Below are 25,341 nucleotides of genomic sequence, written 5' to 3' on the forward strand. Positions count from 1 at the left end.
CAAACGCCCCTGGGGACCAAGCTATTTAGTATTTTCTTTAAAGCTGGGAACTGCTAGTAGCATTTTGTTAGCGCTCACACATTTAGATGGTAAAAAAGATGATTGTTGATTTCTTTGACAACATCTGTTGCCTCATGATAACTTGAAACAAAGCAATAAAGTTATTATTAAAGCATTACATTTTTACTTTGTTTCCTTGACAACCAACACTCACTTTAACAGATACTTAAAGCTCATTTGAACACAAGTACAGCATGTAGAGGTAATGGCAAAAATAACTACATTAAAATAACAATATATGAAAACAGATACCAAAAATAATGGAACATATTATGTAAAAATGTGTGCACATTGAAATGGACAGTGTTTCCCTGCAGATTTCTATACAGCACCAACTCACCCTATGAAAGATAAACCAGATGAGTAGTCTTCATAAATGTGACTCTTACCAAATATGCTTTAATATCACAAATTTTTGAAGTGTGCATTTGTCATTGGCTTAGATTTGTATGCAAAGTATTGGCACAGGTTATTGCTACAAGGAGAAAATGTATTATAATTGAAGTATTTGTCTTTATGGTTTACTAATACGCACTAATTGGTAATTTAATAGAAACAACATAAATTACATTTTCAGGCTTCCAACTTTCCATTTATTGCTTCCGTTGGGGGCATAACAGGCTACTTACTCTGTTATGAAAACTTTTTACCACTAGATACAAGGAGCAGCTACTAATCTCCTAGTGCAACATAGGAATACCATTTTTCTTATATCCTCACTTAATTTAACAATTATTAGTGTTTTAGTTAAGGATTACTGATTATACCTATACTGGCAGTTAAATTAGCCTTACATAGGACAATATTATGTACCAAAGTAACCACTCTTGACTGAGATAGATATCGGATAGATTTATCACATAGATATCATAATGGGTAAGCTGGAAAATGTTCTTTCATGTTGTGACCAACAAAGAGATCAGAAAAGTAAATGTACAGGAATAATAAATACATGGGTGAAATGGGCTGTGCACGGAATTTGCAGTAGAAGTAGGAATCTATGGAAAGTAGACTGTGACAATAGCAAGCCCAGCATATATAAGAGGTTATTCTACAAAAATAACTTGTATAGTTCTACAAGTTATATTTGTAGAGTGAAGGTCACTATAAGCTTTTATTAGCCATGTATTGAAATGTTGATATTAAATGTGGATTACAACTGGTAAGCAAGCAAAGTCAGAAACCAGAATATGTCACTATGCACAAGGGATTGCCAGGCCTTACAGAAGTAAAGACACATCATCTTTTTAGTAGCCTGATATAAAACTCAGCCTATAAACAATCCAAAGGATTAATAATAGAGGTGATTCATAGCTCTTGTATTTAGAACTATGTGGCGCAGCGAGCCCAAACTTCAGGTTCTGAAAATCTTTTATAAGGCTTGACTATTTATATGGGCTAAACAATAAACACCACTGTCCTTTTCTATTGTTTTTGTCTAGGAGCCACCTAAGTAAATCAAAAGTTTATAGTACAGTAAATAATAACAAAATAACACTTTACTTGCTAAAAAAACATTCCTGCATGAGTAATATGAATAAAATGTAACCAAGCAGCATTTTCAGTGCATCTGCATCACAAGTGTTCATTTTATTGTGTGTGAAAGCTTTTGCAAAACAATGCTACCTCAAAACTAAATACATGTTATCCCATTGAGCTTATTTTTGTATGGTTATCCCAGATTTTCTCTGTTTAATTGGAGATGCATAAATAATCAAAACAAGAGAACTAAATCTGAGATTTGTTGATAAGTCATACACAGGTGTTCTTTGTATTCATTATAAATAGAAAATGAGCTAGTTAATGAGCTATTGTTTAGTCACTATCAGGGCTATAGATTTTGACTGCTGCAGTGTTCTTTTAGCACTCTTTTCATAAATAACTCTGTTATGCCTTCAACTAAATAACATATGAATGTATGTATGTATAACTTTATTTCTAAAGCACTATAAAACTATATTTTGATCTGGTATATAGAGGGTAGTGAGGTGGAAAATAAACATTGCTAGGGGAATTAATTGGATCCTGTGCTTTCAGAAAAAGCCAGCACTTCACATTGCTACTGCGTTCAGATAAGTTATTGTTTCTCCGACCTCCAGTGTTACTGGAGGTGTCATGGTCAGACTTGGATTTTTACTTTTGAGTGCTATTCTCATATCAACCACTGTGTGGGGCACAGGGCATTTTAAGCAATGCAAGTGCCAGGGTGCAATGTACATACAGATGGAAAAAACATTTTTAAGACATTTGCTTGAGGTGGCTTATGGTGTATCACCATGTCTCAGAATTTAAACACCATCTCAGCATTTAAATACATCTCATATTCACCCATAGGATTTAATGCTGTGGCATGGAAATGTTCTGTGCCACATAAGCCTTATGTTGTTAAAGGAATACTGTCATGGGAAAACATGTGTTAGTTAAAAGAGCTTATCCAGCAGAATCCTGAATTGAATTCAAACATATTTTTTTATATTTAAAAAAATTATATTTGTTTATTTATAAATTTTAAAATTTCAGATGGGGCTAGCCATATTTTTCATTTTCCAGGGTGCCACAGCCATGTGACCTGTGCTCTAACACACTTCCATAACACAAATTGGAGTGATATCACCCCCCTCCCTTTTCCTCCCAGCAGCCGATCAGCAAAACAATGGGAAGGGAGCAAGATTGCATCTCTCTGACGTCTGCATTACTAAAAGTGGTAGATATCAGAAATGCACTCAAGTCAGCTTGGGACTAACTTGAGAAACAATACATTATCTGAAAGCAGTTCTAATGCATAGCGCTGGCTCCTCCTGAAAGCTCGGAATCAGGCACAATGCACTGAGATGGCTATATAACAACTTGAAAAAAATACAGTTGTTAGTTCAAGAATAAAATTTTATATGGTAGAGTGAAATATTTGCTTTGTAAACAGTGTAATTTAGAAATAAAAATTATACCATATAAGTCATAAAAGAATCCGTTTAAAACAAAGTTTGCTCCATCTGTATATACAGAACACTGTTTAAAGGTATATGTTGACAGCAGTTTTAAAGAAGCTGCCCATACACGTTAAGATTTTTAAAAGATCTTTTCTTTATCGTAGTACCAAGCTTATCTTGTAACGGGAGTTTAAAAGTACGATTTGTCCATCAGCGAAAATGACCAATTTAAAAGACATTGTCCAGTTGAAGCTAGGAAAACTACCTGCTTGGTCCTGCAAACAATTGGACAATGGACAAATTTCATTGTTAACAATAAAAATTTTCAAACCTGCCTGCCCAATTTTCTGACCAATGTTGGATGAAAAATCGTTCGGTGTCCACTAACCTTGTGATAAATTCATGGAGTTGTTGGATCGCACTGAAATTGCTTGTTAGGGAAAGAAAAATCTTATATTGTATGGCCACCTTAATTTATCAGTTTCCTTTGCTTGGTTTATATCTTGATGAGTATAATACATCTAACAGATATCATTGCTCCAGTGCTTTGACAACAAAACAAAGAACTCAGTTCCACAAAGCAAAAATAAAAATGCAAATGTTTCACTAAAGTATGTACAAAGATAAATAGATTATAAATGTTTTGTATTTCCTTTACATTCCCTTTAAGAGTTTATTTTACAAAATAGCGCAAAAGAAGCTATTGGTTAGTGCCCTCTAGAAGTCTAGTATTACCGACCTACTGTTATCTTTAACCTCCCTAAGGGGTCTGCGGACACAAAAATAAAGAAAGACTGAGGTAGCTAGAGATACAGAAGCTGCCAATGGTACTTGGCCAGCAGCACTGCAAATCAGTTCCAGTACATAATTGCTGTTTCAGCTGCAGCATGTAATGGTTCTTTTTTCTCAGCAGAAGAAACAATGCTAATTCCCTCAACCATATTATCTGTTTTTCCTCTTCTGCTACATTCTTCCTTTATTCTGTTCCATTCAATAGATGAATCTTTATTTCCAGAGTTATTCATTTATATCCAGAATTATATACTTTTGAAATTTCACTATTAAACTATCAAGTTCATTTCCCTTGGGGCTAGAATAGCCACAAGGGTTCATTCATTAACCATAAGCAAATGTACTCATCTGCGGTAACCTATGCCAACAAATGAGCTGATAATTATGATTAGTAAGTTGCAAGTTAAACAAAAAAAAAAAACCAACAACAAAAAACAAGCATCTATTGCTTACTGCACAGATACAAATTTAATAAATGAGCCCAACAGTGTTCATTTATACTTTGGGAAGTTGTGTCAGAAGTATTTCTCATTATGAGTTGCTACTATATTATAAGAGATACACAAACTGGCAAATGTCCATCTATAAGTACCTTAGGAGTTCAGTGCAAAAATAAAACCTGGTAAAAAGATTGGCTGTGCGAAATAAAAAAATGTTATCAATATAGCTAGTTGGCCAAAAATGTCATTCAAACACCAGAATGAATAAATGTCTAATGTAATAGCCCGAACCCAACTTTCTCCTTTGCATCTTCAAACCTTGAGGGGGGGGGGGGGTCATATGGGACATTTAGTTTGCTCTTGATCCTGAGCCCACAGGTTAGATTCAAAAGCAAACTCCCCGAACACCAAAACAATGACTTTGCATTACATTCAACATTTTGAAAAAGGTGAGACCTGTGAGTGCGCACTTCCTTCAATACGTGGGCATCTGTTGAAATGTAGATTCCCAGGCATAGTACATGATACATGTGAGAAGCTGGATTTGCGTATGTGTGTGTGTATATATGCATATATAACAAAACTGCCAACACCTATAATCATACATGTGCAAAGGCTGAAATGATTATATAGGTGTGGGCCTATGAGCAAAAGCAAAATTACGGGAATAACAAGCATAGAACGTGAAAAAACGAACTTCTACCATTCCTGTAAGGAAGAACATGTAAGACTAATGTGTCTTTGTGCTACACTGTGATTTCTGGTGTTGGTGTTTAGTAAAGCACTCTGCTCAACCCTGCACATTTTTATGATTTTGTCCCTTGATTTATAACAGGACTTCCTGCTAATTTTTTTTTTACCAGGTTCGGGTTTTCTCTAAGATGGTGCTTCTGTACGCATTTTGTTTGTGTTTATAGCTGCTTTATAATTTGAGTTTGATATTTACTATTCCTCCATGACCTTTGTTGGAGATTGGTTGTCAGCTGTTTGCAGGATTCTGGGTGGGTTTGTAGTTCTTTAATCGCTAAGCAAAAAGACTGCATATATCTTACATATGTGCTATGTATTATCTTACATATATGTTATGGTATTTTTTTAACATGAAAAAGGACAGAGTTTTCATCCATAGTTCTTTATCTTCAAATAATGTTGACTGGTGTTAACCAGCCACATATGGGTGACCTATACCCATAGGAACTTGTTATTGCCCTGCCTAAGATAAGATACAGATAAGAGCGCCACACAATACATATTGTTACATTACAGGCACAGGTGAACTTAATGAGGGAGTGTTGTTGATTGAGATGTTTGTAATTTCTGGCAGATACTCCTTTAAAAGGTTATAGCATTTACAAGATTATACTGATATCCTTATCACTTTTGCTTACATACAGTATTTCTTCTTGCCATATATGTGAAAAAAGTATTTTCCATGCACACACTAGGATACTTGTACATAGCAAATGTTATGAACGGAGCCTTGATACTACTGACTTTTGCTAAATGCAGAAAATGGGTCAAGACCTATTTTTCTGTAATCAACCTTCAGCTGCCACTTGTGACTTTCTTTGTCCTGTATACTGGGCTCTGTATCAATCCATGACAGATACTGAATGGTAAGCAAGAAGCAAAGACCCACTCTTGTCTACAAAGCCATATACTGTGTATATATATATCTATATATATATATATATATACACACGCCTTAAAGCTGTTTAGTATTTTGTAAAATCTGAACTTATCTGTTATTATATCCTATGTATGCCTCATTATAATTTTTTTAAAAGGCATAAACGGTGTATTTTAAATTAATTCAAACTGTTACCTATAGAAAATAATATAGCATGCATCTGAAATTTGAATTCATATTAACAGATTTTATTGTTCCCAAAATGTATACCTTTTCAGGTGCCATCCCTTTTGTATCTAACTCATCTACATCCATTAGTGATCAAAGGCTAAACGTCCAGACCGTTACCAGAATTTAAATCTAAAATTGGGCCGAATAAATGCTTTCAATTCTTAGCTGTCTGCCCTGGTCTCAGCCTATCCTTCAATCTTTTCCTGGCTGTTTATCAAAGCTGGTCCCTAGGGCTGCCACTCTAGTTATTCTGCTATATGTGGACAGAACTTCTTTTACGCCAACTCCTGCCATGAATGGCTCCTGAATGGTAACCTATAACCTATACTATGGTATAAACAAGTCTGTTTCTCTTCTAAACAGTTCTTGTATCCCTCCTGACTGCAGCTGAGCTTTATTTATAATTAGATATTTTTTACCACTTTCCCCAATGTTTTACACAGAATGCAGGGCTGTTCCATTTCAATTATAGTTTCACTTTGGCGTTGTGTGTTCAGTTGCTGTTTGACTCTTCTCTAGTAACATTCAGTATTGCTGCTAGAGCTCTCGTTACACCATCTTATTACACTACTCCGCTACCAAAAAGATCTGACATATCACTGTCATGCCAGAGCAATATTTCTCTGGCATGTCCAGGGTTAAACCTGGCAACATTTGGCTTTGGGTCCGCAAAAGACCCTTAATTAAATATGCAACAAGGGTCTGTAGAAAGGTGACACACATATCTGGGTTAGAAGACAATTCGGAGCCAGACCATTTGGGCAAGGAAGCTGGGGCAATTGGTTTCTTTGATCTATTGCTCAAAGAAAGGGAACTGTGGACCTCGAGCGCCAGGGGGGAACAGCTATGAGAAAATATGGATTATAAAAAGGGATCCATATCTCCTTTGCTTTAGGGTTCACATCCTCAAAAATCATATATTGGTTATGAGGAGGTCACATGCTTCCCAATGATACCAAACAGGGACAGCCTATACCTACCAGTTAGGAGGGGTAGTTTCTGGGGGACTGGGATATGAGATGCCCCTCATGTTTGGTATCATTCTGATCGCCCACATATAGATTACAGCAAGCCCATATTTTCATAATAATATTAGGTACTGGCAAGTGCCAATATTATATGACAGGGGGTCATAAGTGACAAGTTCCTGGGCACTCCCTCCCTCATGCATACGGTAATGAGGAAGGGTCTCAGCAGGGGATAAAAGGGTAAAAGACCCAGTTACTAACAGCTCATACCTGAGGTCCCAATTTTGTTGGGGGTGTGTGCCCAGGTTTCCCACTCTTGCATCAGGAGGACGCAAAGAAAATTCCTAACTTGGTAACGTACATAGGGGTCTCTGTGTTTTATTCCCTTTTATTTTATTTACTGTTTGCAATGTAATGTATACATCTCTTTTTGTAATATCTTTGTATATGCACTAAGGAAAAACATTTCCAACAGCTCCACTTGCAAGTAAATAGAAATATAATAACAGGCAACCACTGTCAAGCTTTAGGAACATTGTAAAAATATGTATGAAACACATTTATTTGTGTTTTATTTTACCAATCTATATTTAGGTTTTGTAATTCTTTAAAGGATAAACATTGGTCCATAATGGGTAAAATAAAATAAAATGTTTGGCTCAAATATAATGTATATATAAATATTATATATCAACAATCCCTAACAGTAGCCAGACTGGAAAGGAGACTGTATATTTTCTGCTTATGTGAACTTCTTAGCTAATTGCTAAAGTGTGTCCAGCTGATGTTACACTGACTAATTACTAAGAAACATAATGTCCTTTCAGTCCCAGGCTAATCAGCTTGCTCTGACTGAACCAGGCCATGCATTAGAACTTGTTATCCTTCTTCCTGATTAAAATATACAGTGATTTCTCAACAATGCTATCTTTATCTGCTAAATACTTTGAGACTGTGGGACTGTGTGAGCACAATAAATTCTTTACTATAAGCTAGTTCTTAACCCTTAAAGGAGAAATAAAGCCTAACTAAAGAAGTAGAACAGAAATGTTGTACATTATGTTTTGGGCTTCTGTACCAGCCCAAGGCAACCACAGCCCTTTAGCAGGAAAGATCTGTGCCTCCAAAGCATATATGTCAAACACAAGGCCCGGGGGCCAAATCCGGCCCCCCTGGCTGTTTTATGTGGCCCTTGGTGAGTGTGTCTGACCATCCAGCCTGATCAATTTCCATTTTCCTCTCATAGTAACTAAGACTAAGGGGTATATTTATCATGCTGTGTAAAAAGTGGAGTGAAGCATTACCGGTAATGTTGCCCAAGGCATCCAATCAGTAATCAGATTTCAACAGTAGCAAAGCATCTATTGGCTGCTATGAGCAACATCACCGGTAATGTCTTACTCCACTTTTTACACATTGTGGCAAATATACCCCTTAGTATCTTACTTAGTATATTAATAAAAAATTTGGCCCATGACTTAGCCTGTGTTTTAGATTTCGGCCCCCTTATGTGATTGAGTTTGACACCCCTGTTCTAAAGTATCCCCAAGTAACCCTCCATCTTCTTTTCTGATGATTCACTATACAGATTAGTAGTGCTTGGCAGTTCTGAAACCAATTAAACAATTAATAATTAGCAGTGTATCATCTTATTTTACAGACAAACCTAATTTTCTGCTTAATAATTTGTGACGACCCCTAAACTTAGCTTCTCAACAGCTGCTCAGAGCACACTGAGCATGTGACTGTCACTGACACTTCTAACAGAATCCAGTATGGTCACCCCCTGTGACAACTCTGAAGTACTGGATTATTACTACTATAGAGATGCTGAACCTTTAGGCTGGTTCAATAAGTTCAGTATATAAAACATGGCATTTTAAGCCATACTCTATACTATTTTTTGGGGTTTAGTTCTCCTTTAAGTGTGGGTAGTTATTTAATATTTAGAAACAATATTACTGTTAATAAAGGCTAATTTACAAATGTTAGGGACTAAGTAAAAAAACTGGCACAATGGCACCAAGTTTTTTGCTCTTTTAACTTTGCTGCCTCTCCCCCAAATTTGCTCCCAGCATCACATTATGAAGTGCAGCCTAGAACTCCCCTCCCTTGTGAGTGATAATGTGCAAAGCAGGAGCACCAAGAGGCAAGTGAGCCCTGTACTATCACTAACACTATACCTAATACCTATCATTAACACTTGTTAATGATGGGCATTAGGTATAGTTACAGGGCTTCAATGCACCTGTCAGTGCTGCCCTTTGCACCAGATTTTCAATCTGATGAATTATGGGCATAAAAGGAAATTGCATTTGCTCTAAGGGGCCCAATCTTGCATACTTTAGCTCTTCAGCACTTGTACACCTGCTCACAGTAAACTGGCCCAATTGTCTTCTGTGCAGGAGAATTGTAAATTACCATGATGGTTAAGGTGCACAAAATTCCCACAATAAAATGCTATAAAATAGAATGATTGTTACACACTATGGGGTCACAGTAAGTCAAATATACAAACTAAAGGGCATGAAATAAAACATGACATGGAAGCTAAATCCATCAACAAAATTTCAAAAATGAATTCTAAAACAGAAATTCTAAGACAAAAGTAAAGAAACCAAAAAAAATGATCTTATAGACATATACAAGCAAGTTCTGCTCTCAGACTGAAATTCAAACAAACCTGTAGCCATTTACAGGAGAACATTTCAAGTCCCAAGAAAAAAGGAGGTGGTGCTGTGGCACTTTAAAAAAAATCTTTTAAAACTCTTTAAAAAAAATCCTCACCTTGATGTACGGAGTAGGGATATATTGGGATAAGATAAAAGATATCAGTGTATGACATCCGATATGGCTGCATCTACACCCAAGCCCACTGACAACAGGGTAAAAAGAAGGATTGAGTTCAAGTCCACTATTGTGCACTCCCTCTGTACAACTTAAGGTTAGAAGGTACATATTTTCATTATATTGTTCAAGTGAGCTTTATAACACTTTTAAAACCACCAGGCACAGGGTGAATAAAGATGAAGTCAAATACTTGAACTTTCCACCCCATATTTAGAAGACTTGACACAGTTTGTATATCATATTTAAACTAAAATACAAGTAAAAGAGCTTAAAATCAGCATCAGCTGTACATTGTTAAAGAGGGTTAAAACCCCCCAAACTATTTTGCCTAATGAAAGAAATAAATCTATGCAACTTTTTACCATACATTTATCACTTTCTTTAAACATATTAATAAATATAACAAATATTAAAAACAATATCTCTCAGCCCCTTTCTCTTTCCAGTTGGATCAAAAACAATCTTACCAGACGCAAGCTGATTAACCAACCCGTGAGGAACCATGCAACACTGACTTCTACTAAATATTGTGTCAATAGATGTAACTAGTATTGCAGAAAGGGACTGAAAAATACTGCTTTCAATTTAAATTACATTTAGAAATAGCTAAAACCACTGAAAATGTTTCATATATATTTGAAAAATATTTTCTTTCATTAGGCATATTACTATTTTTGTGTTTACTTCACCCTTAACACTTTTATTACCACTATAATTTAATAAAGTGTTAGCTCTGTTCTTTTAAATACAGAATATCCTGTGTTTTAAACTCAATGCAGTGATCTACTGAGATATAGGATTTGTGGGGGATATAACAAAGGCATCTCTTCACTTTACAAACAAAATGATTAACAGCATGGAAGAACTTCCAAACTATTAGTTTCCAGTCACTGAGTCTTCATCTCTATTTATTTGTTTTTTTAAAGTGTTTCAAGTCACTGTAAATTAAACTAAAAGGTAACTCCATTATGAATGCTCTTGGATTTCAGGCTGTTTTTAGTGCACTACACAGTAATGAGACAGTTGCCATGGGAAATAAATGGCTTTTTTATTGAGTCCAGTGGAAAAATCAAAAATAACTTCTTTTCATGTGAAATTCTATTGTACAGCGTGTTCTTTATTCTCCTATATACATTAACAATGTTATGTGCATCCTACATGCAGTTCAGTTCATTTTACTTCCTTTCAAATAAGCCACTAAAGCAATCTTTATATGATTGGCCGCGTGCATGCTGGCTTGATTTGATGGCATGGAAGTATCGTACACAAACATGTTAGCTATGAAGTTATTGCTAAAACAACAGGGATGTCCAACCTACCAGCTGTTGTCGAAGTAGAACAGCCACATATGTACTAGACAATATGGTATAATGGATTCAATGATTGAAAGGCCAATATAAAGCATTGGAATGGATTTTGTTATTTCAGAGTAATGTTAAATCTACCAGCACAATATTGGGATAAATGGCATAGAGTCATTAGGCAGATATATTTGTCTTATTTGACTGGGCTTTAGGATATATGGCTTTATTGTTACAATGAGCAGGTTTAAGCTTAAAGTAGAATTTGCTTTACACAATTATCAGACACAAAATCTGGTAACAAGTTCAGTAATTTCGATACCATTCTACACATTCTACTAAATTTTGCAATAAAATAACCCAGTACTCTGGGCTGTAATGTGTAAAGTTCCTACATGGTTTTACCAGCCCTTATGGTGATCAGTACAGATTTAAGTGCTAATACAGGCTCTGACATTAGATACTTTATTAGAAATATTATGTCAGACTTAAGAATGAATAAGGAAGAATAAGCTGTATTTATAAAATAAGCAAACATCCTGGTCAGTAACTTTTACACAAATCTACATCAGTTTTAAGGGATGGTGATAGTGAATGTAAACACCAAGAATATCTGGCAGTCATAGATGAACTGTAAAATACACCTGAATCATTCAACCAAATAAAAAATGTAAATCCATGGTGAATGTGATTCTGTTTGTGAGAATAATATTTTTTGCAATGACTCTTGCGTGTAAGCATAGGATGTGGGAAAATACAGAAACTCATAGGTGAGATGTACAGAGGATAGATTTCACTACACAAAAATTGATTACAGATTTTTAAACTGGTGATACTCTCATTGGCTGATTGAACAGATAATCACTGTAAGGTAGGGCTTGTTTACATACATAGGTGAGGCAAACCTGATTGCTAATGGCCTAATTCAACAAAAGGCAAGTATTTAGGTCCAAGCTAGGCAGGCAATATAGGGGTCCTGCACCCCAGATATATTGACATATAACCTTTGCTTCCAGAATACAAAAATAATAAAACAAAGATAAAACCTGACTTCTCCATCTAACCCACAATGTTGAGTTGACCAGCTTCTATTTGCTAGGAGTAACCTATACTCTGAAGTTGACCAGCTGCTACAAACAATATATGGCTATTATTTGCACACACAAAAGAGAAAAAAAAGTAAGGCTTTTTTCCTTTTCCTTGATTATGTAATTAACAACATGTTGGCAGACACTAAATTGTATATTGAGATTGTATATTGACAGTACAATTGACTGTGGTATTTAGGAACTGTGAAACAGATATAAACTTCATTTGTAATGGGCTTGAAATAAACTTTATTTGTAATGGGCAATCGCACAAGTGCTAAGTGTTAAAAAGCACAAACCTGTACTTCTGTAAGCCCAAACATGAAGCACTTGTGCCCTTTCCTACAGCGAGTGCAAACGGTGCTCTGGGCCTTGTGCTTACATGCATATGGGACTGAGTTTAAAAAAAGGATTGTGTTTATAAGTACTGGTTTATTTAATAAGTCATGATTGCATGTTGCCTTAGGTGTTTTGTGCCTCACAAAGGAGCTTAATCATTAAATACTCACACAAAGCATGAAAACCTTAAGCATGTCTGGAATCCTGCCTTGCTGAATAAACTATTACTTAATAACACATTTGTTTTACAGCTCATTTTTTGCCCAAGGTTAGTTTGCTCCAGTCCTCATGATTAAGGTCCAGGGGAGTTCACCTGAGCCCACCATTGCTATTGTTCACGTAAACTGCCTCGCACTCTAAGCCGGTTGATTGTGATTTCCCTAAATGATAACTATTTAACAAGCAATGAAACAAAACCTGCAATTGAAGGTGACATTAATTCTAATATTTTGAGGTTAGAAGGAAAAGAAAAGTCTGGAGAACCATCAACAGACATAAAAGAAATGATTTTCCTATAGTTTCCATCTTGAAAGACTGATTTCCCTGGCTTTATTCAGAGCATTGTTCTACTGTGTACAATAAATGAGAATCACTCTGATAATCACTACTTAGCCTTTTGCACAATCACTTTTATGTAAATTTCACTCTTCCAGATGAATTGAAAAAACCCACAGATTTAATGATGGTTCTTAAGTATAGTCAATGAATGCCTGGAAGAAGTGTGTCAAATGGCAATATATGAACCCTTCCTCCTATTATCACACTGCAAAGATCATCACACCTCTTTCTGTTTTATAAAAGACTTGCTTCTCATGTTATCATTTCAGTATTAGGAATGTGTTGTTACCAGATGTGATACAGATCACACTGTATAAGAATTACAATACTTAAATATGTCCTATTAATATCTTAAGTTCTTTAAAGAGATGCTCTTATAGTGCAACTTGGACTCATAATGAAACATTTGGGGAAGGAGCAACAAAAGGGGGAACTGAGTTTGCACAGATGAAACAGACATTAATGGTGTGCTTTATTCCAACACTGTGCAGCATGATGCTGAACTTACCTCTATCTTCTTCAAATATTTCAACTTTTTTAATTAAAGTGCAAAGTATGAACCAAATCTTATAATCATTTGTGATGGTATTTGCTGGTCCCCTGGTTAAAGCAAATGACAGATTGATTGATTGCTATTTTTTACTAGGCCTTGTGTTCATATTAAACCATTATTTATATTGCCTCTTAACTGCTTTTGTTACAACGTGCCATTATTGCTTACTTATGGCCAATATCTACCAGGATACCATCCGCAGAAGAAGGAAGGCTTGTTGTCACATTATATACATGTTACCCTACAGAACTAATACTAAGCTTGCAATATTTTAAACAGAAATGCAGGAACAGATACAAAATCATGTAAGACTTATCAGAGATATTTTTACCAGGCCATGCCCCCCTGTCTGTTACCTTTTAACCACAACAATTTAAAACACCCATGAACACACACATATTTTTGAACTGTTGTGCCCATTTCTAAGTACCATCAGTGTGCACCAGGTAATGTACATTTAATAAACATGAAAAAATGCATGAAAGATTTCAAATCAGAAGCACAAAACCAGCTACAAATTTCCTCCATAATGTAGGAATTTGTACCAGAAATCCAAAAAAGTAATAGCAGGCTACCAAGAATAGTGGGCACTTTGGGCAGGCGTTAATTAAAGATTTCCTTTGTGGGTTGTTTGTACTTTGTACCTTGCTTTCTGTTGCATGCATATCATCAGATAATGCTGAGATGGTGCATTGGTGCTATGTGTGAGCAAAATAGTGCCCACTAAATCCCATCAAGCACCACCACAATCAGGCACAAGAGAGCATTACATACTGTATGTATTACAATTTTTCTGTGCTTATCTTTCATGACAAATGTACTGCCCCCAGTAAATCTTGTACTTTGTATGCATGGCCCCAGTAAATCTTGTACTTTGTATGCATGGCCCCAGTAAATCTTGTACCTTGTATGCATAAGCACGTCAATGACTAGCTTGTGTGCAGGTGCCAATACCTATCCCCAACGGATTCAATAAGTAAAAAAAACAGATAGTGGAAAGTGCATATAGTTGTATCAATAAATAGTTTATCCTCTTATCTATTAATGTTATTATTGCTGGGACATATGTTTCAGCCAGAGACATATGTTTCTTGGAGACAGAGGTTCCAAAACAGGGCATAGCCCTAGTAAAAAGGTGATAGATGGTAGTATTTATATTATAGAATGAGGTAGAATGACATCAGACACTGATGGTGTAGTTCACAACTGAGCATACACTGCCTCACAGCACTACTTTTAACTATATATAATAAATCAGTTTAGTTCAGAAATCAGTTCCGTAATGCCAATATACTGTACTTCACACATAGATGCAGTTTAAATTGTTCTTGATAAATCAAGAGCATTACCAAAGTGGATTGATGTAGACTCCATTTTTCTTGTGTAGAATTTAATTTCTTATGAAACACAGTTTCCATAGTGAATTTTAAATAGAATTTCCATTCATAATCCTTATACTAAGGATTACCGTTACTCAAAAGTTACAACCTACTGTGACTTACTTTCAAGTATTATTTTTGGCAAACTTTAATCTCTAGAATAAAGGCTTTCTTGTCAATATATAGTACAATTCTTCACTTTAACTCAATCTATCCTGGCAGAGATGTAAATAATTTGGAAACAGGAAGATAATAAAAAAACAGGTTTACAATTGCCCCTAATTAATAAATGTAATTAATATTTCCCAATACACACAACAGTCTTTAATATTGCCCTTACTGCTGCCTTAATATCCCACATTGCAAGCTAAGTTCATCTTAAAACAGTTGACACCAAAAACTTTAAAAACACTCATTGAATTTGTTACTATTAACCCCAGCAGATAATTGTGTGCAAAGTATGTGAGTTGACCTTAAATGCTAGTGAATTTTCCATCTGATGTGAGAAAGTATGTGCTAGCTTTTGTATTGCATAGCATAGACATTCCCACTGACCATGTATGCAGAAAGAAGAGTAAATAAAACTTTTTCTGTTAGAGATATACCTGTATTAGTTCTGATGTACTATATACCAAGTACTCTCCTAGCAAACACACAGCAGGAGTGATTTATGGAGCCACTAGAAAGCACAGTTCTGACCCAGTTACATGTGTAATACCATTTTAACCCTGTCATGTGCAGTGATAACTCTAAGCACTGAAGCAGTATACGTAATTGATTTACTTATTTTTGCTCTTGGGTCATGTCAGTGATCTGGGTCCAGCAGTCTAAATACATTTTACTATTGCTCTAAACCATTTCAATGTTAAAAACAAATTATACCCTATTTTGCTTTACCCTGTCAGTTAGGCCACATTATTGTTTTAAAAATCATTAACAGGCAATTAAAATGCCCCCCAAATCTAGATTTACATAATAAATGTAATGTGTTCACTTTTTTAATTTTTTTTGCCTTATCTACTATTCTACTGTTATGTTGTTTTTGTTTAAACTTGTCCAGTGAGGTTTTTTTCTAGTGATGTAACAGAAAGCCCTGAAGTCATTTTTGCTCAGCGCCCAAAACAGGGCCCTTTTCTATCCCTTATGCCCTCCCTATACCCATATCCCTTTTATCATATATTTTTGTCTTTTGAATCTTTCCTTTTAAGATGAAAGTACCCCTCTGGTTCCAAGGCCTTGGTTACAACCCCTGTACCCTGCCTGGAGGTTCTATCACATACTTTTCCTTTGTGAAATCTTTGTCAGAATGATAAATGTACCTTTACTTTCCTCTGTGAACTACATTCATTTATAGCACAGGTTTCTACTGTTGCCATCTCACTTCTTATACAATGAAGGTATAGATTAATTTAGGGTTTTCCAGATAAGGGGTCATGCCGTAATGTGGAACAATATACATTAAAACTAGAAAACATTTGAAACAATAAGAAGAACCTGCTTAATTAACAACAACCACAAGATTTAGGGGGTTATGTAATAAAAGGCGCAAAGTTTGCTACCCATAGTCACCCATAGCAACCAATCAGCAGGTAACTGGTCAACTGCCTAAAAACTAACATTGATAGAATGCTATGGCAAACAAAAGTTTTACAAAAAGAAAGTGTATCAGTGAAAATTAAAGATTTTGTGTTAATAACATAGGACAGTATGGCAAATAGTACCCTGGTATTTTGATTCTTTCTGGATTATGGGTTTCTGGATAATAGATCCCTACTTTTTATTTTATTTTTTGCATTTTTTATTCAATGATTCAAGAAAAGAACACAAATTCTGCACAAAGAGTGCTGCTTATTTTCAAGTGGTATATAAAGACAGCACAGAGGTATTTAAAATGCCTTTGTTGTAGCTTTAGAGCATCACACAGAAGCAACATTTTGAGCCAATAAGGCTATTTAACACAAGTCTGAATCTCATGTAGTAAGCAAGAGTTTTTAGGAACACTAAGGCTAATGTCAGATGAGGCGTAGGACGGATACTTTTGGCAAGCAGAAAATTCCACCCTACACCTCCTACATGTGCCTGCACTGAGAATGAATGAGATACGCTCGGGTGCAGGCACATGTAGCCGATATACGCATGAAAACACGAGATAATGCAAAGTCTACATGTGCCTGCACCCGGGCGTATCTCATTCATTTGGGTGCAGGCACATGTAGGAGGTGTAGGGTGGAATTTTCTGCTTGCCGAAAATATCCGTCCTATGCCTCGTCTGACATTAGCCTTAGATGTGTGCTAGTTGAAGATTTGCTTGTGGTTGGTGGACTGCTGTGGGTCTGCTGGCTCCTACTAAAAAAATTCCATCACATAATGTATGATTTTCAAAAAAAAACATTGGGGGCACACACCACAGTACTTAGTATATATCCATATTGACACCATAAAGTACATGCATGGCACAGCCATAACCCAACTCTGTATGGGCAGCTACTTTTTCTTTCTGTTCAAAATCCATGTTGCTTCTACAAAACACCTAATACCATGGAAAGCACCAACAGATTCTATTAGAGAAGCAAACATACATGCTTTGAAAAGCACTGAGTTTTCCTAATATAGATTGATTACATATATAAAGTTAATTCAGCCGGTAGGGGTGCGATTGTTGAGACCTCTGGTCTAAGAGTGTGGCCACAACAATTAGCTGAACTGGAGCACTAGAACACAGGAAATACCTTTTTTGGGTCAACATACAAATGGTCTTTTGTGCCCAGGCCATTTGCCTAACAATGGCACCTATTTAGAGTAATCTGGTAAATTGCTTACAGGCTTATATACATACATACCGGTAGGTAAACTCCATCTCAATCCTGTACCTATAGCATCCAATCAGCTTTTAACTTTGCACTGGGCAATTTGCTCTGGCCTATTTACCATTTTTATTTAACATATAAAGGGAAAATATTTTCATTTCTTATCCATGTAGTTACTTTTGGAAGAAAGTAAAACAGAACCTAGACAGAGAGTTTATTAGTAAATCAAATGAACTGCTTTAATAAATGTGTTTTTTTTTTGTTTTTTATTTTAAATAAAAGTGTGTGTCTTCCTTATCATTTTTTATTTTTAGACATACATTAGACATGTACCATCACCATGACCAGGGATCCCCAACCTTTCTTACTCATGAGCCACAGTCAAATGTAAAAAGGCTTGGGGCAACACAAACAACATAAAAAATTATGGGGGTGCCAAATAAGGGCTGTGATTCTCTTTGCCCATTATCAGCTTATAGAAGACTTTTTTTTGGTAGAACATCTTGTTTTTATTCAAGCAAAAAACATTTCCTTTGGGGACACTGGGAGCAACATCCAAGGGGTTGCTGAGCAGCATGTTGCTCACGAGCCACTGGTTGGGGATCACTGACTATGACAATCATTACTTTCCTTTACATTAATCTCTACTACTAATTAATTAGCCAAGTGAGGCTGTTAATAAGTCATGTGATTTAAAGACAATAACTGAAGCAACATGTGTGCCCAATTGCTTTGTTGCATCTGTGCTGTGCCTATAGACATAGAGCAGCGAGGGAATCCTGGAGTTACTGCCTCGTTTGTAAGTGGGGGTGATTCCAGAATTCCCCTGTGTCATTAGATGCAGCAGCACCCAGTGCCACACAGGAGGCAGGCAGCAGCACTAAGCACAACTTTTATGAAATGTTAACACTAACACCTTTAATTAATGGATATTTACCAGCAACTGACTGCAGGGAAATTTAAGCTAACTAAACTGCCCTTGCAGTCAGAAATGATGCCTCCAGAAATGATAACAAACATACAAGAGCCTCAAGATACAGATACAATTGGGGCATTTTAATAAAAGGCACAAAGTCTGCCCATGGCTAGTCACCCATAGCAACCAATAAGGTGAATAAGATGCCTACTTTTAAACAGATGATCAGTAACACTACCTACTGGTTGTTTGCTACAGGTGACAAGCCTTGGGCAAACTTTATACAGTACATTTAGCTCCACAGCAATACCGTGAATCAAAGATTGGATGGCTCACTTAAACATAGTTGCCAACTTGCACAAGTGCTGTTGCCTATAGCAACCAGTCAGGACTTTACTTGTATTTTCTAAGTTGTTGTAGACTCTGATTGTTGGCTGCTGGCAACTGCAATTTAGTACCTATGCTCATGAGTCAGCCCCTTAGTCCCAAATGTCTCACTGGTATTAAATTAATTAGATTGTTAAAGAGCACCAGAGATTACATAGACATATATCACATTGATTTAACTAGTTTAAGGTTGGGGTGTTTTTAGCTAAGTGATGACACAATCTTTGTTAAATGACATACATAATGATACACATATGATTATATACAAACACATAATTGGTACTGTATTGTTAATAAGGCGCAGAATTTTGAACATATTTGTCATTCAAATTCTCCACCATTCACCTTTTAGGCTAAAGCACTGCAGAAAGTCAGCAGTAAGACCTCATTCTTGCAGTAGGACATACACACTCTGTATTTCTGTCCATGTGGCTCAGGGTCACTTTGGCTATACCCACGGGTACACTGTTATGGATATTATTTTGCACGACTTTGAAGCTGATGTAATCAAACTTTCCATAAAGGACTAAAATGTTAATGGGTTCTCTAGAATGATTCCAATGGTTTGAAAGTGGAGCTGCAAAGTAAAGATACAGTAAATACAGTAATCAATAACTACAGTAAGTGCCTAGAGTGTTCCTTATCCAATCATTCAGCAACTATACAACACGCACACACAATAAGACATTTTATAAGTAAATATCGACAGAGGGCAACCTGTTACACAGTAGTCTTAATACCATTTAAAAAAAGCTACTAGTTAGAAAGGATATTATGCAGGAGATATTTAGACTGTTTCTCCATTTGTACACAATGAGCCAAATCTACCAGTCAGGACATTAGCAAACATACTGATTATATAAAGAGCATGCCATGTGCTAATGTTCAAATAAAATATTGAATTATTACCCTTTTTTCACATGCCTGAATATATGCTAAATACAATACAAATTTGGTTTCTCATATAATGTCTTCTGTTTGTGGGTCACATGGTAAAATGCAAAATGTTATTTCTAAGATTTTTTTCCTCCATATATTGTCATAAATACCTTTTTAATATATCATTTCAATTTAATTCTTCTACAAAATGTGTTTAAGCAGTGAAGAGGTGGGCACGGTTCCATAAATCCCCATGCAGTTTTTATATATTGTATAGTAAGACATGAAAATGTGGGTGACTGCAGCATGTGGAGTGCAGGATTGATCACTTAGGCTCTGCATGCGCATTGATTGCCTAAATCCGTATTCCATATATAGAAACACAGGCCCAATGGGATTTGGGAAGAAGCACGTCTTTCTACCACAGAAGCAAAGGATGGTAAGGAGGGGGCAGAGTGAGAGAAATGAGCTTTCATTTGGTGCTCACTATACAGGTTCTTTAAATAGAAAACGCATTCCCGTGGTAGCTCCTTATTAGCTATATACCAGTTACCATCAGTCAACTGTCAAAGGCATGGGAACCAGACAGAATCTCCTTCAGATTTACTGATACAAGCATACTGCACTAAAGCCCAACCTAAGCATGTAACAAAGAAAGAGAAAACCAAGCCTTTTTGCCTAAATCTCTGAAGTAGGTTACAAGAATTTACAAGAGCCAGTTGAGCAGGGCTATATACAGTTAAAGCCCAGACCATTATTAAGAATACTGCAATCTAAAAAAGTTTATCTATTTATATGCATAATGATCAGTTGGCATGGGAATGTGTCAGTCACTACACGCATAGTCAAAAGGTCACAAAGCAGCACACATCAGTTCTCCATGTTCTGACCTCTCCACTATCCTAAGCTCTAGCCAGAAAGGTTACTATAAGCACACTCCAACATTACTATATGGCAGTGATACCCAACCTGTGACCCTCCATCAAAACTGCATTTCCCAGCACACCCAGGTAGTCAAAAGATGCCTGAGAATGCTGGGAAATGCAATCAAGCAACAGCTGGAAGGGTGCAGCCTGGGCATTCCTCACCTTTCCCAAATGCATGCAGTAATCACAGCTCTTCTTATTCCTCCTGAAACAATGGGAAGCTACATATATAGCTTCAAATCACAGAACAGTATTTACCCATAAAATTATCTGCGGACCAGACGTGTTAATAGTTACAAAATTACAATTCACATACACCAGTGTTATATTTGATGCTTTCTCCATTGCTTTTGTGTTCTATGAAGTGCAAATTAGGACTGTTGCCATATGGCATTTTGCCACCTTTCATTTATGGAGGAGGGGAGGGGGGTGAATAATGTCACTTTCCAGCTTACCTTAACTGTAGCTAGGCAGCAGGTACCCTGCTGTCAGATGTATTGCTATTTCCAGCAGCACCATATTTGAATGATCATAACTACAGCATACCCAGCAGTAATATGCACATATTCATCATGAATAACACACAGACATGTGAAAAACCTGCAGAATATTCCTTTGCACTCCAGCTGATTGCACCCCTCTACATGACATGGGAACCCTCCTGCATTGGAATGGGGGTTCCAGCCAGTAGCCCCCAGCGCCGGGCTGATAGTCCTGTCAGGCAGGGAAACTTGGCTGGGAGAGCGCACAATACTCACATTGGAGGGACGATAAATTGCCCATTAGGCTCCAGCGAAGCTTTGCGGGCGCTATTCCTAGGGTCTCCGGGGTGCGGGACGGGAAGGAACTGAATCAATGGCAGCGGCGGCAGCAGCTCATGGTGCCTAAAAGATGCCCTTCAGGTGCGAGCATGGGATGCCCCCCATAAGGCTGGCAAGAGCAGAAGTGTGCACGTAAGGGCTCACACAAAGTCCACTCAAAGGCATATCACCAATCCATCCCAGTGACAGAGATCAGGGCCAATTTGCCAGCGCGTTAGTTAGATCGCACACGTGATTGCCAGACCCCGTGTAGCCTCTAGTCCATGTCTGCCTCGAACGATCTGCAGGGAGCAGCACAGATGGGAATCCGAAGCGTCTCGGCTCATCCTTCCCTACCTCCATACAGGTGCATCACTCAAGTATCGCACCCTGGGATCCAGCTCCCAGCCCTACTACTCGCAGCATAGACCAGCGACTAGGAAATCAGTTCCAGTGCGCAGGAAGGTGCAACAAACCAAAGCTATAGCCCCGAACTGTCAGACTACAAGCAAGAACCTGGCCCCGCCTCTCTACCTGTGTTTGCTGCAGCGGGAAGACCAGTGCTCATTAAAAGCCCATGGAAGCGGCACAACTCACAGAGCTCGGGCAGAACAGAGTGCGCTAGTCGCTTTAGTCTGCCCAGCAAAGCGTCAGTGTCGGGAAAGCCTTGTGGGCGTGGCTTCATTATGCGCAGGCGCAGGCGGGGCCGCAGGTTCCTAAAACATGAAGGCAATGGGGAGCTGCTGTCCTAGGTGCTGACATGCTCTCCTGGGCTGAGTGAGGGACGTACGCCGGCAGTCAGGGCTGTTCTTTTGCTCAAGTCCTCTTTTAGGACTATAACATATGTTGAATGTATTATTAGTATGCCGACAATTTAGCCACAGTTCAAAGAACATGTAAGACAGCATTCACCCCAAAGCTTACTCAAATTTACCCTTAGCCTGCCAATGCTGCACACGGGGATCAAGAGGAACAGACCCTCAGTTGGAGAATCTATTGCTTAAATAGATGTTAAAGGAGATAGTGTGTGAAAACAAGATTGTGCCAGTGCATTATACTCCTCTAAATTAATTAGGACCTCACTGGCCCCCCCTGTGACTGCAGGATCTGCTTCCTATATAGTTATGCCACTGAGCCCCACCTATCTGTGCCACTTCCTGCTGTCTCCTTTCCCAGGCTGTGCAGGGGAGCCGGTGGCACTCAGCACACTGCACTGTAGGCCTGTCATTGCTTGTGTGACTGCTGGGCTGTGATTGGCTATTGCCATCCTACTGTGCTTCTGGCAGGTACTGTTTTGGCATGCCCATTCCTCAATGGAACCAGAGATGGTCTATAGGGAGCTCCAACAATACATAGATAATGATCATTTTAACCCATTGTGAAACCAGCACCATATATAATTTATTATAGGTGGTTTCCAGGTCTGGACTGGGATTTAAAATAGGCCCTGACATTTCAAGTACACAAAGGCCCAAATAGCCCCCCCCCCCTCAGCCCTATAAATTGTCTGTCTGGGGCATCTTACAACAGTACCTCTGGCATTTGGCAGAACCCACAGATTGCCAATCCATGCCTTTGGGTTTCAAATTATGCTATATGTCTCCCTTAAACCATCCAGTAGCAGCCCAACATATATTTACAGTTTAAAACAGTTCTTCAGAGTGCACAAGGTATGGTCTGTGAGTTGGTACAGTAGTATTAAAATCAGAGAACATATGGGGGGCAGTTTATCAAACTGTAAAAAACAGAGATAAAATACACCACACATCTTTGTCTGATTGCCAAGCCTTGCCACATAAAACAGCATATTTATCAAGCAATATATTACTTGTCAGAGTAAATTTTTTTCTGCATATTCAAATCAGCATTTGCAAATGCTCTGGAAACAAATGGCAACTGTCCCTCATCATTTTTTAAAGCCATCTTTTTAATTCCAGAATTTACTTGCCAGAAATGTCCTCAATAACAGCACTTATAGGGAGTTAGGTCATTAAAATGAAAGTAAGCACCAGTCCAGCAATAAAATGCATTCATACAACTGTTCACTGGATAAATCCCATGGTTCAGGTGCACTCACTATCTCTCGGCTAGAAAAAGGGTTCCTCGTCCACTGGACAAATTCACTGACCTGGGTGCCCCTGCCCTGAGTCCGTAGCTTAGGGAAACACATTCAACAAGTATTCGTGAAGTGTTCGTGATGTAAGGAAACATGTCAGACCTCGGACTGTGTATTAAAAGATGTGCTAATTAAGATTGACTGGTTTTAAACACTAACAGTTACAGTCCTTGCATTCCCCTGGAGTGTGCTGCTACTGTGTAGAATTTACTTGCCAACCAAATGACTGGATTATGCCATAAAAATATTGGCATAAAATAACTTCATATGAATTTACTTGTAAAGAGGAAATTCAAAGAACATGCCCTTTTACTACTCCCTTTCTTTGTACGCACAAGTAAATGCCTTTGTGTATGTTTGCATATATTTCTAATAGTTTAATTTATTAATGCAATGGAATTTTTCAGAAGCCATTCATTAACAATAATGCTCATATGGTTCCTATAACATAGTCCAGTGCACAATCTGTTTGTATCTATTAGCATCCACCCAAAGAGAAGAGAACCTGTTAAGCAAAGCTTTAATGGCCTTCACCAATTCCCTGACCAAGTAATACATAATTGCAAACAATCATATAGTTACTGCATGACTGGTTTTGTTGTATGTCTGTGTGAAAATACTGATTTATTTGTTAAGGCCCATAATGTGATAGTCAGGTAGTGGTAGAGTATATTAGAACAAAGGGTTAAAGCATATTGTATAGTGGTTCTCTAATTGTTCATTACAAAGTTAAAACAGCCACTTGAGAACCATTTACTTTGATTGTAGGGGTATCCAATCCCTTTCTTATTTGCTTTCATAGAGTTTGCTTTACTATCTGAGGTCATATTCACTTGGCAGAAAATAGCAATGCCATCTTAAACTTAATATGGGTATGGTGGCATTTATATGACCACCAATTGATTATTGCCCACCCCCCTGCCAAAATGTATTGAGTATACTCTGATGTGCTCAGACAGGAATACTGAATATGTGTTGGAATGCGCATTGATCAACCATCTTCTGGTGTATACATGTATATAATAGTAACTCCTGCCCCACTGGTAAACAGTCGAGGTGAACAATAGGTTTGTTTCTTATTCAGAGTCTTATGCGGGCATCAGAGCATTCTCTTATAACATTTTTATTTTAAACCTGAATTTTTAAGATGGTTATCACAAAAGGGGCCCTTTGTCATGTCAGAGGATTGTGTCGTTGGCCAAACATTAGCCAGAATGGCTAGCCATAGGGGACAGTTTTGCCTTTTACTTTCTGCAACTTGAATCTGTGTGGGAGGATCGAATGTCAGACGTATTGACTTATAACTTAACTTGCCGTGTTTGCAGCACACTGGATGGAATCATGCCAACTGACTTGAGTAGTTTCTTTCTTTTCATGTTACTGTGACTTCCCAA

At 37.4% G+C, this 25,341-nt stretch overlaps 1 protein-coding gene across 11 annotated transcripts in view; it reads right to left on the minus strand.

Annotated features, from left to right (window-relative positions):
* The window catches only part of lrrc7 (leucine rich repeat containing 7), a 216,830-nt gene extending 194,360 nt beyond the window's left edge, over window positions 1–22,470 (minus strand). For 9 of the 11 annotated variants that reach the window (XM_031900216.1, XM_031900220.1, XM_031900221.1 and 6 more), the window contains exon 1: window positions 21,790–22,470. In XM_031900216.1, coding sequence (XP_031756076.1) covers window positions 21,790–21,814 — 25 coding nt within the window. In that variant the 5' untranslated portion in view covers window positions 21,815–22,470. The remainder of the gene's footprint in view (window positions 1–21,789) is intronic. The other 2 variants (XM_031900217.1, NM_001079126.1) reach the window with 2 other exon arrangements.
* Between the last annotated feature and the right edge of the window lie 2,871 nt (window positions 22,471–25,341).

This window comes from Xenopus tropicalis, chromosome 4 (assembly GCF_000004195.4).
Source record: "Xenopus tropicalis strain Nigerian chromosome 4, UCB_Xtro_10.0, whole genome shotgun sequence".
NCBI classification, from domain to species: Eukaryota; Metazoa; Chordata; class Amphibia; order Anura; family Pipidae; genus Xenopus; species Xenopus tropicalis.